Source organism: Coenobita brevimanus, chromosome 73 (genome assembly GCF_032717465.1).
Source record: "Coenobita brevimanus isolate Jiangsu-jjx chromosome 73, ASM3271746v2, whole genome shotgun sequence".
Lineage (NCBI taxonomy): Eukaryota > Metazoa > Arthropoda > Malacostraca > Decapoda > Coenobitidae > Coenobita > Coenobita brevimanus.
Genome location: NC_137026.1, coordinates 3,965,300 through 3,978,214, shown reverse-complemented (window position 1 = coordinate 3,978,214; position 12,915 = coordinate 3,965,300). Strand labels below are relative to the sequence as shown.

The 12,915-nt window shown below is 42.8% G+C and overlaps 1 protein-coding gene across 1 annotated transcript in view; it reads right to left on the bottom strand.

The window, feature by feature from the left end:
- The window catches only part of LOC145407419 (sulfotransferase 1 family member D1-like), a 28,965-nt gene extending 16,725 nt beyond the window's left edge, over window positions 1-12,240 (bottom strand). The window contains exons 1-3 of the mRNA XM_080278348.1: window positions 12,064-12,240; window positions 1,747-1,874; window positions 1,137-1,338 (exon numbers count right to left, since the gene is read on the bottom strand). Coding sequence (XP_080134474.1) covers window positions 1,137-1,338; window positions 1,747-1,874; window positions 12,064-12,240 — 507 coding nt within the window. The remainder of the gene's footprint in view (window positions 1-1,136; window positions 1,339-1,746; window positions 1,875-12,063) is intronic.
- Window positions 12,241-12,915: the final 675 nt, after the last annotated feature.

The window sequence follows — 12,915 nt, the reverse complement described above, 5'->3', positions numbered from 1 at the left end:
GCAGTTGACCCATGTGTGGTGTGGTGCGGTGAGGATCTGTCCCTTCTCCCCTTTGGGGCTAAGATGCGAATGACTGTGTTTGAATGGATGAGTAAATGGGGAGTGTGTCGTCCTGTCTCAGCTACCTCCCTTTCCTTGGGGGAAGCAGCCTAGGTATATATATAGATAGATTGTTGTTGTTGTTTGTTTTTGTTGTTTTTGCATTTGTTCTTGTTGTTGTTGTTGTTGGTTTTAGCATCATCATTATCGTCATCATCATTGTTTTCAATACACCCTTACGATTGAGTGTATTTTATTGCTCGGTGTGTGTGTGTGTGTGTGTGTGTGTGTGTGTGTGTGTGTGTGTGTGTGTGTGAACAATATAACTCTATGAGTGTTAATTTATCTGAATATTATTTAGTGCAATGGTTGAGGATAAGCAGTGGTGCTGACCTGTTGCTTTGTGGAACAGTAGTACAAAGGTCAAGGACAAAGAGCAAGGTCAAGATATAAGTTTCAGTCCGATAAAGATAATGTTGTTGGAAGGACTAAGAGACAGGTAGAAATGAAATAATTCTATTTTAAGAACAATAAAGTTAGTCACAGTATAAAGTCATATATCCTATCCTAACCTGACCTAATTTAGCCCTGCTCTATTACTCAAACATTTTATTCAATATCGGTCGACTTTGGTGGAATGATTCAGGGTCATCCAAGAATGTAATAATTTGTTTTTGAGAACAGTAGCCCAAAGGGAAAGGACACAGGGGAAGGTCAACGCAGACAGGTTAGATATGACTTAGCGAAAAGGTTGAGGGTTAGGGAATAAAAAATCGATTTTCAAGAATAATCAGTCATCGGTCTGGATCAAAAGGCATGGTCAAAATGTAGGACTGAAGGGTGCAGGTGTGTTTACTCTCTGTGTGCTCTTCGTAACACCTCTCCCTTTACGACTTAATTTGCATATTACACGTTCATGTTCCCTTGAAGGTTTTCTGTATTAATTATAGTACTACACAATTTGCGTCATTAGTATAGATGACAGGGAGGTGTAATGTGAAGACTATTAATGGTTAACAGTGAGACCCTTTCACTTATTTGCATCTCTCTCTCTCTCTCTCTCTCTCTCTCTCTCTCTCTCTCTCTCTCTCTCCAACCTTGCATTTCTTGAGCAGATCCTTGTTGTGCAGCTCCAGAGGGAAGTGCGATTTTATCACTCTTGGCGAGGGCTGACTCTCCGCTATCTGAATCGACATACCGTCCTCCACTTTCTTCCCGGGACAGACTCTGCTGAATTTCTCTGCGAGCGACTTGATGTCCCTTTTGGCAAGTTTGTCGTTGTCCAAGTGCATATCAAAACTGGAATTGCAAAGGTGTAGGTTAGAGGGAGGACAGCCTGATGGTGAAGTGCAAGGCTTAAAGCATCTGACTGTAGATAGATAGTTCGATAGATATGTTAGCGCTAGGGTTCATATGACTCACCTCCTTGTGAAAATAACTTTGACACAGTATCAAGTGCTGGCTGAATGATGTATTTTTTTATACAAGGAAGAAGACACCAAAGGTCAGAAGCCCATAAGATTGTTCACACACACACACACACACACACACACACACACACAAGCAGCTCCATATCAGACGGATACAGAGAAAGATATAGTCTGAATATTCACACACACACACACACACACACACACACACACACACACACACACACACACACACACATCGTTAGATAATTACCCACCATCCAATGAGCGGACCCACAGTGGCTCCTTCATCTCCTCGTTATTGGGGTCCAGATCCGGGTTCCTTAACATGACCCAAAGAATTTCCTGCATCCACGTTGTGCCGCTTTTGGGGAACGTAATGATAAACACGTCGTCTGGCCGGAGCTGGAAAAGCATCATCATCAGCAGCATCATTAATAATTTAAGCTTTACTGCCATCATCATCATTATCATCATCATCATCATTAATAATTTAAGCTCTACTGTCATCATCATCATTATCATCATCATCAATAAAAATATAAACTTTACTGTCGTCATCATCATTATCATCATCATCATCATCATCAATAATAATATAAACTTTACTGTTATCATCATCATCATCATTATTATCATTATTAATAATGTAAACTTTACTGTCATCATCATCATCATTATCATTATTAATAATATAAGCTTTACTGTCATCATCATCTTCTTCTTCTTCATCATCATCATTAACAATGTAAACTTTGCTGTCATCATCATCATCATTAACAATGTAAACTTTACTGTCATCATCATCATCATCATCATCATCATTAATAATATAAAGTTTACTGTCATCATCATCATCATCATCATCATCACCATTATTAATAACATAAACATTACTGTCATCATTATCATCATCATTATCATCGCCATTATTAATAACATAAACATTACTGTCATCATCATCATCATCATTAATAATATAAACTTTACTGTCATCATCATCATCATTAATAATATAAACTTTACTATCACCATCACCATCATCATCATCATCATCATCATCATTATCATCATTAATAATACTGTATCGGGCCAACGGCTAGCACCAAATATCGTGCCACCGCTAGCACCAAATTTATGTGTCAGTTTAGCCGCTAATTCCACCGGATCCACCAATTTGTGTAGCCGTTATATGGAATAGCACAGCTAACTACATATTATGTGTTCTGCTGTTATAGTATAACTAGACCACCGGGTTGGAGATCGACGACACTGTCTGTAGTACACGTCAGCCACTCGCCGTCACTGCCCGACACTTTCCACCAAAGGTCCTCTGCCACTAGAAGGTGGAGGCTGGTCTGTTACATAAAGTGGTAGCGTAAGGTGACAGAAATGAGCAGATTAAATCTCTCTTTACTGGGCACAGAATAATATAACTGCGACCCGAGAGATATGTAAGAGCGATACCACCTCCCTCGATAACTATATGACGTCTTTTGACGCTGTACGCTCACCGTGCCGACTTGGGCGCGGTGCTGAGATCAGCTAAAAGTGAGGTGCCAAGCATTTACATATACTCTGGGCTTATGCAAAAAGTAGAGATAAATGACAACTCTACTAGCACATTATACACCTCTATAGAATGGTATTAAGTACATTCATATATACCAACTTAATAAATGGTTCCCCAGGGCTTTACACTTACGCACTATTCAGATATCTTTTCACTTCTCCTAACCTTCATTTTATAATTGAAACAGGGTGGCACTTGTGGTCTGCCATCCACCTTCTTTCTATACCACAGCTAACAGCGAAATGATATTTGGTTGTTCATCATTCACACTTCATTAGCACTGTTAGTTATGATTAAATAGCTTTAAAAATTATTATGCAAAATGTGTGATACTACAACTTTTTATGGAAAAAGATGTTGACACCAGAACATCGCTCGGCCACACCATTGACGTCCTCGTCGACATTGTTGTCCTAACTACCGTGTAGCCTAACCAGAGTGTAGGGTAGCTAACTATTCAGGAACATCCACTTGCAATCCACGAGCACGGACACGTGGTCTCAGTGGGTTCCTTACTGGCGCCTTAAATAGTAGCCTAAACCACAAACACAGGACAAGACCACAATAAGTAGAAGACCAACGCCAGGACCAAAATAGGAAGGAGAAAGGTATGAAGGAAGATAGGACAGTACATAAGGCTCTAAATCGGTCCTGTTCAGGTGGGAGAGGAAGGTAAGCTCCTTTAATACATGAGACAGCCTATTCACATTCAAGGAAGTAACATTGAATGAAGGTAAAAAGGGTCGTAACTGGGACGAAAAGTTCACTGACAAAGCTAGATGATGCTTGCTAGGCAGAACTGCTATCTCTTTACTGTGTAACTCACAAAAATCAGGTGCAATATAGTACCCCTTTACTGTAAGGAATTGATTCTACGAGGCACAAGTCACAGTTACGTCCTCTGTCTCAGGAAGGTAAAAGTACTGTTTCGCATGAATATGAGCATGGAAAACTGACTTTACTTGAATGGGTTGGAAGGTGCAACGTTGCAGAGCAGAGGAAGTATTTGTGTCCAACAAGGCCCTCTTACACTCCTCTACCTTTAATGGTACGAAGACAAAATGGAAAGCAGGACATACATGGAGATCAAGAATTGAGGCCTTACACTTCTCAAATTCATCCACAGTCGTTTCTGCTACATATTTTCTTGTCATCCAAGACAACTAGCACCTCAGGATCCTCTTCAATAACAATAAGTGTATTATTAGCAGTAGCAAAAGGGAAGGAAATGAACCGCCATGCCTGGTACGTTACAGCATTCCTCATAGGTACCAATATCAGGATGCCTTCATGGGTCAACTGGGCCTCTAACAATGGGTAATAATATTCCAGTTGACTCAGATCAAAGAGTGGCATAAGTCCATGCTCCCACATATCTATATCAACTGCATTTGTTAGTATATTAGTAGGCAGCAATAAAGCATTAACCCTGTTCGAACTTGCATCGATTAAGCCGTCCACCATATTGGCTGCATGCTTCTCCAAAGCAGTGGTTGACTCGTCGAGAGCATGTAAGTACTCAGCGAATAACACCAAGTTAGCTAGGGTTGGTAGGTTATGTTGGATGTTGTTCACAAGCTCTACTAGATGGTTGGTAGTCCTAATTATCTCGTTAGCTTTGTTAGTGAACTCATCTAACTGTTCATACACATGCATGATTAATCTATTATTGGCTTTAGTGGCCAGTGTCAAGTCATGCATCTGTCTACCCAATTGCACTACGTCCTTATCTAATGCCGTACCAAAGAGTTGTTGAGACAGGATTCCTAGAAAATCCACAAGTCCTCTCTTAGTACGTGCATGGACATGCATGGAAAGATCAGAGTGTACGTTAGGTAAAGCAACATGCAAGTTAGTGAGCCTGTCGGTGAACCTATCTATATGCCTAGTCTGAAGCTCAACAGTTCCATGCATGGTTCGTTCCAAAGCTTCAGTGTCAGAGTTCGTCAATCGTGGGTTTCGATTAAACATCTTTCCCACTTCCAACAGTTGCTGTCTGAGATTCGACAAGCCTTTGGAGACCTCCTTGACAATATCTGGCGTTTGGAGATAGCCTTCCATTGGATAGTAGACGCATACCGCATCTTCCACTAATACGACTTCTCCAAATGGACTCTTCAGTGCTCCTGACATTAACGCAGTCGTGTCCGTGTCCGACGTCATTCCATAGGTCCACCCCAAGCAACACACAAGGAGTATGAGCCACAGCCACATTTTCTTTTCTGCAAGAGTAGATACTCCCTTAATTACTCTTGTTGTGGGATCGTAGCTTGCTGCGATACTCTTGGTTAGGGACAGGTACAGACGACGACATAGACTGCGACGAAGACAGAGGGGACAACACATCAGACGATAGGCCTAGCTCTTGACTTACTAGTTTGATCCTATCAGCATGTACTACCTCCTGAGTTCCATTAGCTTCATCCTTTATGCTATAAGTATTTCCACGTACTCGTTCCACAACGGTATATGGTCCGCGGAACTTAGGTCTGAGCTTGGAAATTCTCTCAGGGTTGTGGATCATGACCTTCTGGCCTGCCTGTAACGTTTTTTCTTGACTACCTTTGTGTTGTTTCGCCATCATCTCCGCTCTTGAGGCTTTTAATCTTTTCCGTACTTCACTGTGTATACGTTGGAATTTCAACAACTGTACCTTTGCGTAGTCTTCTTCATTGTATACTGGAGTAGGAGGTCCAGCCAACAAATCGTAGGGTAACACTTTCTGTTCTCCATAAAGGATATAATGAGGAGACTTCCCAGTTGATGAATTTTCTGAGGAGTTGATGGTCGCCACTACATGTGATAACCAGTCTTCCCAGTTATCCTCTTGATTTGAGGTTATTACTGGTCTCAAGACTTCCAGTATCTTCCTGTTTGTCCTCTCCACCAGGCCATTGCTCTTAGGACTGTAAGGCATTACAAAAACTTGCTTTACTCCATACATACGACAGATTTCTTGTAACATCTGGTTACAAAATTCACTGCCATTATCGCTGAGCAATACCTTAGGTGTAGAGTATGGACAAATCACTGAAGTCACAAAAGCGTGTGCCACCTCCTCTGAAGTTTTCGTCTGAAAAGGTGCTAAAACAGTGAATCGTGAGAAATGGTCCACTGCCACCAGTACATAACTTGAACCTTGATGACTTCTTGGCAATGCTAAGAGATCAATGGAGACTGTATCCCAGGGTTTTTCCGGTAGAGGATACTCTAAGATGGGAGTTGGATGTCCCGTCGTTCCTCGTATTTCCGCGCATTTGACACATTGACTGACGTGGGCTTCTATGTCCTTCCTCATGGTTGGCCAATAGTATTTCTTTCTCGCCTCACGTATGTATCTATCGCGACCGGGATGACCCGCTTGAGGTACGTCATGAACTAACTGTAGCACGGCTTGCTCTAAGGTAGCAGGAACAACCAACTGATATGCAGTGTCCTTCCCTGGGGGTTGCTTATACAAAAGACCCTTTTGAAGATGGAAGTGAGTCATTGGTACTGGGAGTTCAGGTAGACAAGTCTCGTCGCCAGACTCCAAGGCATAGATGACTTGAGACCACATCGCATCATTATGCTGTTCCGCCTTTACCGTGTCTGAGGAATACTCAGCAAGAGCAACATCCTCGGCTATGGTAGCAGCAATGTTTCTTCCCAACGCGTCGGCTACGACATTTTGACGGACTGGTAAATATCTGACCTCTGGATCAAACTCCATTACCTTGCCAAACCAACGCACAACCTTACCATGCAAGTTTTTTCCTTTAAACAAGTCGTGTATGGGTGCATGGTCAGTTAAAACAATTATCTGGTAGCCAAAGATAATATCCCGGAAATGTCCTAACGCCCACACGACTGCTAATGTCTCCAAATGTGTCGTTGAATAGTTCTTCTCTGGGGGTCTTAGTGCCCTACTAGCATACGCTATGGTATGTGTCTTACCTTGCTCATCCCTCTGCTATAACACCAATCCCAGACCCAGACCTGAGACGTCCGTGCACAGATAGAAAGGTTGAGTATAATCAGGAAACGCTAATACAGGTGCTTCTGACATGGCTTGTTTGAGCTCGTTGAAGCTTTTCTCTTCCGAGGGTCCCCATTTCCATGCAGTATCCTTCTTAAGTAGCATCGTTAAAGGTGATGCTATGATGGCATACTTGTGGACAAAACTCCTATAAAAGCCAGTGAGGCCTAGGAACGATCTTATCTGATCCTTGTTCTGTAGCGTAGGAAAATTTAACATTGGCCTTACCTTGTCCGGCACAGTCTTGATGCCATTACCCTCAACTAGGTGTCCTAAAAATCTAATACTGGATTTCAGAAATTCACACTTTGACAGCTTAATTTTCAGACCTGCGGATCTCAAGGTTTCCATCACTCGTTTTAACTTGTTAAAATGACTGTTAACATTGTTACTCACGATGATTAGGTCATCTAGATACGCTAAGACGTCTTGCCCTAACATCTCGCCAAACAATTGGTTTATCATCCGCTGAAATGTTAAAGGAGCATTACTCAGTCCAAAAAGCATCCGGAGAAATTCAAAGTGCCCACGGTGAGTGCTAAAAGCAGTAATGGGACGCGACTCTTCAGTCAGCTCCACCTGCCAATACCCTGACGCTAGATCCAGACAAGTAAACACAGTATTTCCCTTACCTAATGATTGAAGTAAGTCTCGCAGATGCAGAATCGGGTAACGATCCGGTACTCTTACCTTGTTCACTTGCCGAAAACCCACAACAGGTCTCACACCACCGTCCTTCTTAGGCACTAGAAAGAGTGGTGCATTCCAAGGCGAGGAGGAAGGCTGGATAACTTCATCATGAAGCATCCTTTCAACTTCCTCATCCACTGCTTCCCTTTGGCTGTGCGGTAGATGGTATGCGGGCACATAAACTGGATTTGTACCAGGGCACAAACCAATATGATGCTTCACCCTATCCGTCCTACCCAGCGCTTCTCCTGGAAGTGCTAGTACGTCGGAAAATTCTCTAAGGAGAGCTAGGAGTCGTGTTTTATGGTCTACATTATCCGTGACCTTCACATATTGCTCCAGCTGTTTTTCCTTAGCCAGACGTACGGGTTCCGACTGAGTCGTTGCTTGAGATGTAACTACAGGAGAGATCACCGGCATGTCGTCGACTTCCTTTATGGGGGCACCATAGCACATCAAGTCGCCTATATAACAACCATCTCTGAGCTTAACTGCGCCACCACTCATATTTGCGATGAAGAGGGGCGTCATCTGGTCTTGGGCAACGCTAGTCAGAGTCGATTCCAGCGACAATGTCTTATGTTTTACAGTCTCAGTTAAGCATGCTACATCAGTTCCCACCGACACGGCAGGTACTCGGACAGGAATTTTACAGACAGTTCGACTGGGTAAGTGGTGATTACCACTCACTATAGCCCTGACTTTCTTCCAGTCCATACCCTCCGCTTCGTGTCCATCCGGGGACTCCCTTGATGCTTCACTTGTCGGGGTCACAACTGGTTGAATGGCTCCTGATTGGATGCCAGTTCCAGTTCGTGTCACTGAGGGATTAAGGCCTACAAGCTCTTTCCCATTAAAGGAAATGGAATGTCTTTGAGGGTGTATTACTATGTCATACTCCTCCGTGGTTTCAAGGCCTAACAGCCCATCAGCTGGCAGAGGAAAATCCTCAACCACATAAAATGTAGCACGTAACACAGGAGATCGTTTATCTGCCCTCATTGTCAACGGCACCTGGCTTACAATCTTCATTCTACTCCCTGTCACACCTGTCAACATTACATCAGGTGCTGATAATGTCCAGTTTGTTAGAGGCATTTCGCTTTTAAGTCTTTCCAACGCTTTACTAGAAATAATGTCTGTACATGCCCCTGTATCTACGATCAGGGACACTTGGCCTTTCCCTATGATCCAAGGAATAGATAATAAGTCCACCTTTGTAATAGCTGCCACACACGCATCGGTGGATTGTACTATTTTAATTTCTTTTGCACGCGGCCCTGAGCTTCCCCCGAACTAGCTTGGTTCCCTAGTTTCTTCCTCTTTTCAATGACAAAGGGGCAACAGTCCGTTTCATGAGGACAATGCCCATGTATGACACACCATCATTTCACCTTTGACTTAACAGCCTTGGTCCTTTGCTGTGGAGACCTAGTAGCTGTATCTCTCCAGCCCGAAGTTTGCAAGGCTTTGCTAGCTTCTGCATAGCATATGCCTGCCTTCGCTAAAGCCTGACTTTCAGTACAGTTAGGATGCTGCTGTACTATATCAGTAGCCAGATTAGTGGGTGCCATATTAGGTACAGGTATCTGCCACAAAGGAGGAGGGTTAGTCTGACCTTGCACGCCCATATTGTTAGTCATGTCCCAGGTATTTGGATAAGGGCCCTGGGTTTGCATGCCAATATTAGTATTCATGCCCCATTGATTAGGATTCTGGGTTCGCATGCCAATACCATCTGTGTTTATACCCCATGCATTTGAATAAGGAACAGAAAATAAATTCTGTCCAAAACCTTGTGGTGTACTGAAAACATCTGAAGTATAAACAGGTATGTGAGTGGTTGTAATACAATCACTAATAACTGGATTTTGCATATCCTGAGTGACCAAAGGTACTGTTGTAGTCTCAACTTCCACAGTCTCCTCACTAGGAATACCCTCATTAGCAAGACTTGTGGCCATTTTGGATCTAACTGATTGCTCTGGGACTGTTGAATAAGTATGACCAGAACGCAAATGCAAAGCGTTCAAATCCTCATCCAGTCTTTCAGAAATATTCTCATCACCTTGATTCTCAATATGTCCTTCACTCATTTAATATGTCTGAGCACTTTTATTTGATGTATCAACCCACTCATAAAACGCTGAGTCTAGTGGGGTTGGCTGATCTCTATTTCCCTAATTCTACGTCCCCACTTTTTAACTGTATCCATCTAACCTTGTCAGAGTAATATTCCCCTCCCAGTTACAGGAAGATAAACTGACATAAAAAGGATAGTTACAGTAAGTGACAGAGAACGGAACACATAAAAATACACAGAAAGTATATTTATTTCAAGAGAATTCTGAGAAACCTTTATTTCCACACATTAACTAACTAACGTGTGTTGATTCAAGTGTGTATGTGTGTGTGTGGATTACTAATGCATGGACACTACCTAGATATAAAAGTCCAGGATGATGTTCCACATTCCATGTTCCACACTCCACCAGACTCCTCCAACCATACATGGCAGCCCGCTCGCTGTGGGAGTTAGCAAGCGACTGGTTCGCCCTGCATCACGCCAGGCAGGATGCCACAGACGCACCACACAGTGTCGTGGCACCTCACTCGCCAGCGCTCAGTCTCCCTCGGCTCGCCTCGGCCGTCCACGCCTCTGGAGTTGCTAGAAGTCGCTAGTTAACCCACTCCTCACTTCACTGGCTTGAACTCTCCTTATCTCGCCTCTCACACACGAGGGCGAGATTCTTGCCAGTTTGCGTTTGAAGATGGAGATATCTCGCACACCACAGGGCGAGATAACTGCCAGTTTGTGCTTAAGATAGGAATCCCGCACTGGCAGAATAATGGGAGGAATTAATATTCACCACTCCAGTTTATCTGCTCCACTTAACTCACTGGTAATTAATCCCCTTACAACAGTTGAGTAAGATTTTCTGTTTCACCTTCAGGAACGAGCGATTGCAAGGGTTACTGGTTCACAGCATAAATCTCTTTAGCACTTGTATCGTATCCCAGCACTGAGCACCAATTTAATGTATCGGGCCAACGGCTAGCACCAAATATCGTGCCACCGCTAGCACCAAATTTATGTGTCAGTTTAGCCGCTAATTCCACCGGATCCACCAATTTGTGTAGCCGTTATATGGAATAGCACAGCTAACTACATATTATGTGTTCTGCTGTTATAGTATAACTAGACCACCGGGTTGGAGATCGACGACACTGTCTGTAGTACACGTCAGCCACTCGCCGTCACTGCCCGACACTTTCCACCAAAGGTCCTCTGCCACTAGAAGGTGGAGGCTGGTCTGTTACATAAAGTGGTAGCGTAAGGTGACAGAAATGAGCAGATTAAATCTCTCTTTACTGGGCACAGAATAATATAACTGCGACCCGAGAGATATGTAAGAGCGATACCACCTCCCTCGATAACTATATGACGTCTTTTGACGCTGTACGCTCACCGTGCCGACATGGGCGCGGTGCTGAGGTCAGCTAAAAGTGAGGTGCCAAGCATTTACATATACTCTGGGCTTATGCAAAAAGTAGAGATAAATGACAACTCTACTAGCACATTATACACCTCTATAGAATGGTATTAAGTACATTCACATATACCAACATAATAAATGGTTCCCCAGGACTTTACACTTACGCACTATTCAGATATCTTTTCACTTCTCCTAACCTTCATTTTATAATTGAAACAGGGTGGCACTTGTGGTCTGCCATCCACCTTCTTTCTATACCACAGCTAACAGCGAAATGATATTTGGTTGTTCATCATTCACACTTCATTACACACTGTTAATTATGATTAAACAGCTTTAAAAATTATGTAAAATGTGTGATACTACAACTTTTTATGGAAAAAGATGTTGACACCAGAACAATAAGAACTTTATTACCATCGCCACCATTATCGTCTTTGTCATCATCGTCATCGTCATAACTAATAATATAAACTTCACTGTCATCATCATTATTATCATCATCATCATCATTATCATCAGCAAAATTTTCATTATCTTCAATTCATTATTACCGTTACCACTGCCATCATCGTCATTAGTTATTCAACGTCCTTCATATTATTCTCAGGTGTAATAATCCTCCTCATCAATATTCGTATCAGTATTATCGTTGTGTAGGGGCAGCTGGATCATGGAAAATAAATCGCTAAAGAAGATACGTTACGGAATCTCCAAGGCCGCACATATCTCCACCTCGTGTCTTGGAGTATGACAACCCTTATAACACAGCTGTGACGTGGAAAATAAATGGCTAAGGAAAATGTGTTAGGGTACCTCCATGCTGTAAATCCTGTCCAGATATCGTGTGGTAATGGCCGGGTACAACCAGCCGTCGGGCAGGATTCGGACAAAACCACTTTTGTACTTCACCAGGTATTCGCTGATCTTCCGTAACTCTTCATTGGTCAGGAGTTCGGTCTGATGGCCAGATAGAAGGCGTTGCTTGTTCATCCTTATTGGTCTTGTTTTTGCACAGGCTGCAGAATGGACAGAAAGGTTAGGTGAGGTTAGCTTAGGTTGCGTCAGTGAGGTTAGATCAGGATAGGTTGGGTTGTTAGTGAGGTTAGGTCAGGTTAGGTTAGGTTGCGTCAGTGAGGTTAGGTCAGGTTAGGTTAGGTTAGCTTAGCTTACGTTGTTAGTGAGGTTAGGTCAGGATGGCTTAGGTGAGATTAGATTAGGTTCTTAGTGAGGTCAAGTCAGGTTAGCTTAGGTGAGGTTGGATTAGGTTGCATTAGTGAGGTTAGGTCAGATTAGGTTGCTTTAGTGGGTTAGGTGAGGTTAGATTATGTTGTTGGTGAGGTTAGGTCAGGTTAATTTAGGTGAGGTTAGATTAGGTTGCATCACTAAGGTTAGGTTATATTATGGTTGCGTTAGTGGGTTAGGTGACGTTAGATCAGGTTAAGTTAGGTGAGGTTAGGTTAAGGTTAGGTATGATAATAATAACACAACTTCTAGCTACTGCTACTACTACTACTATTACTACTACTACTGCTACTACTACTACTACTACAACTACTACTACTACTACTACTACTACTATGAGGGGGATTACATAGGATTATATAGGAAAGCAAACAGCAACAGACCTTATGATCCTTTTGAGGCTGCTTGTTACAGAGAAAACTA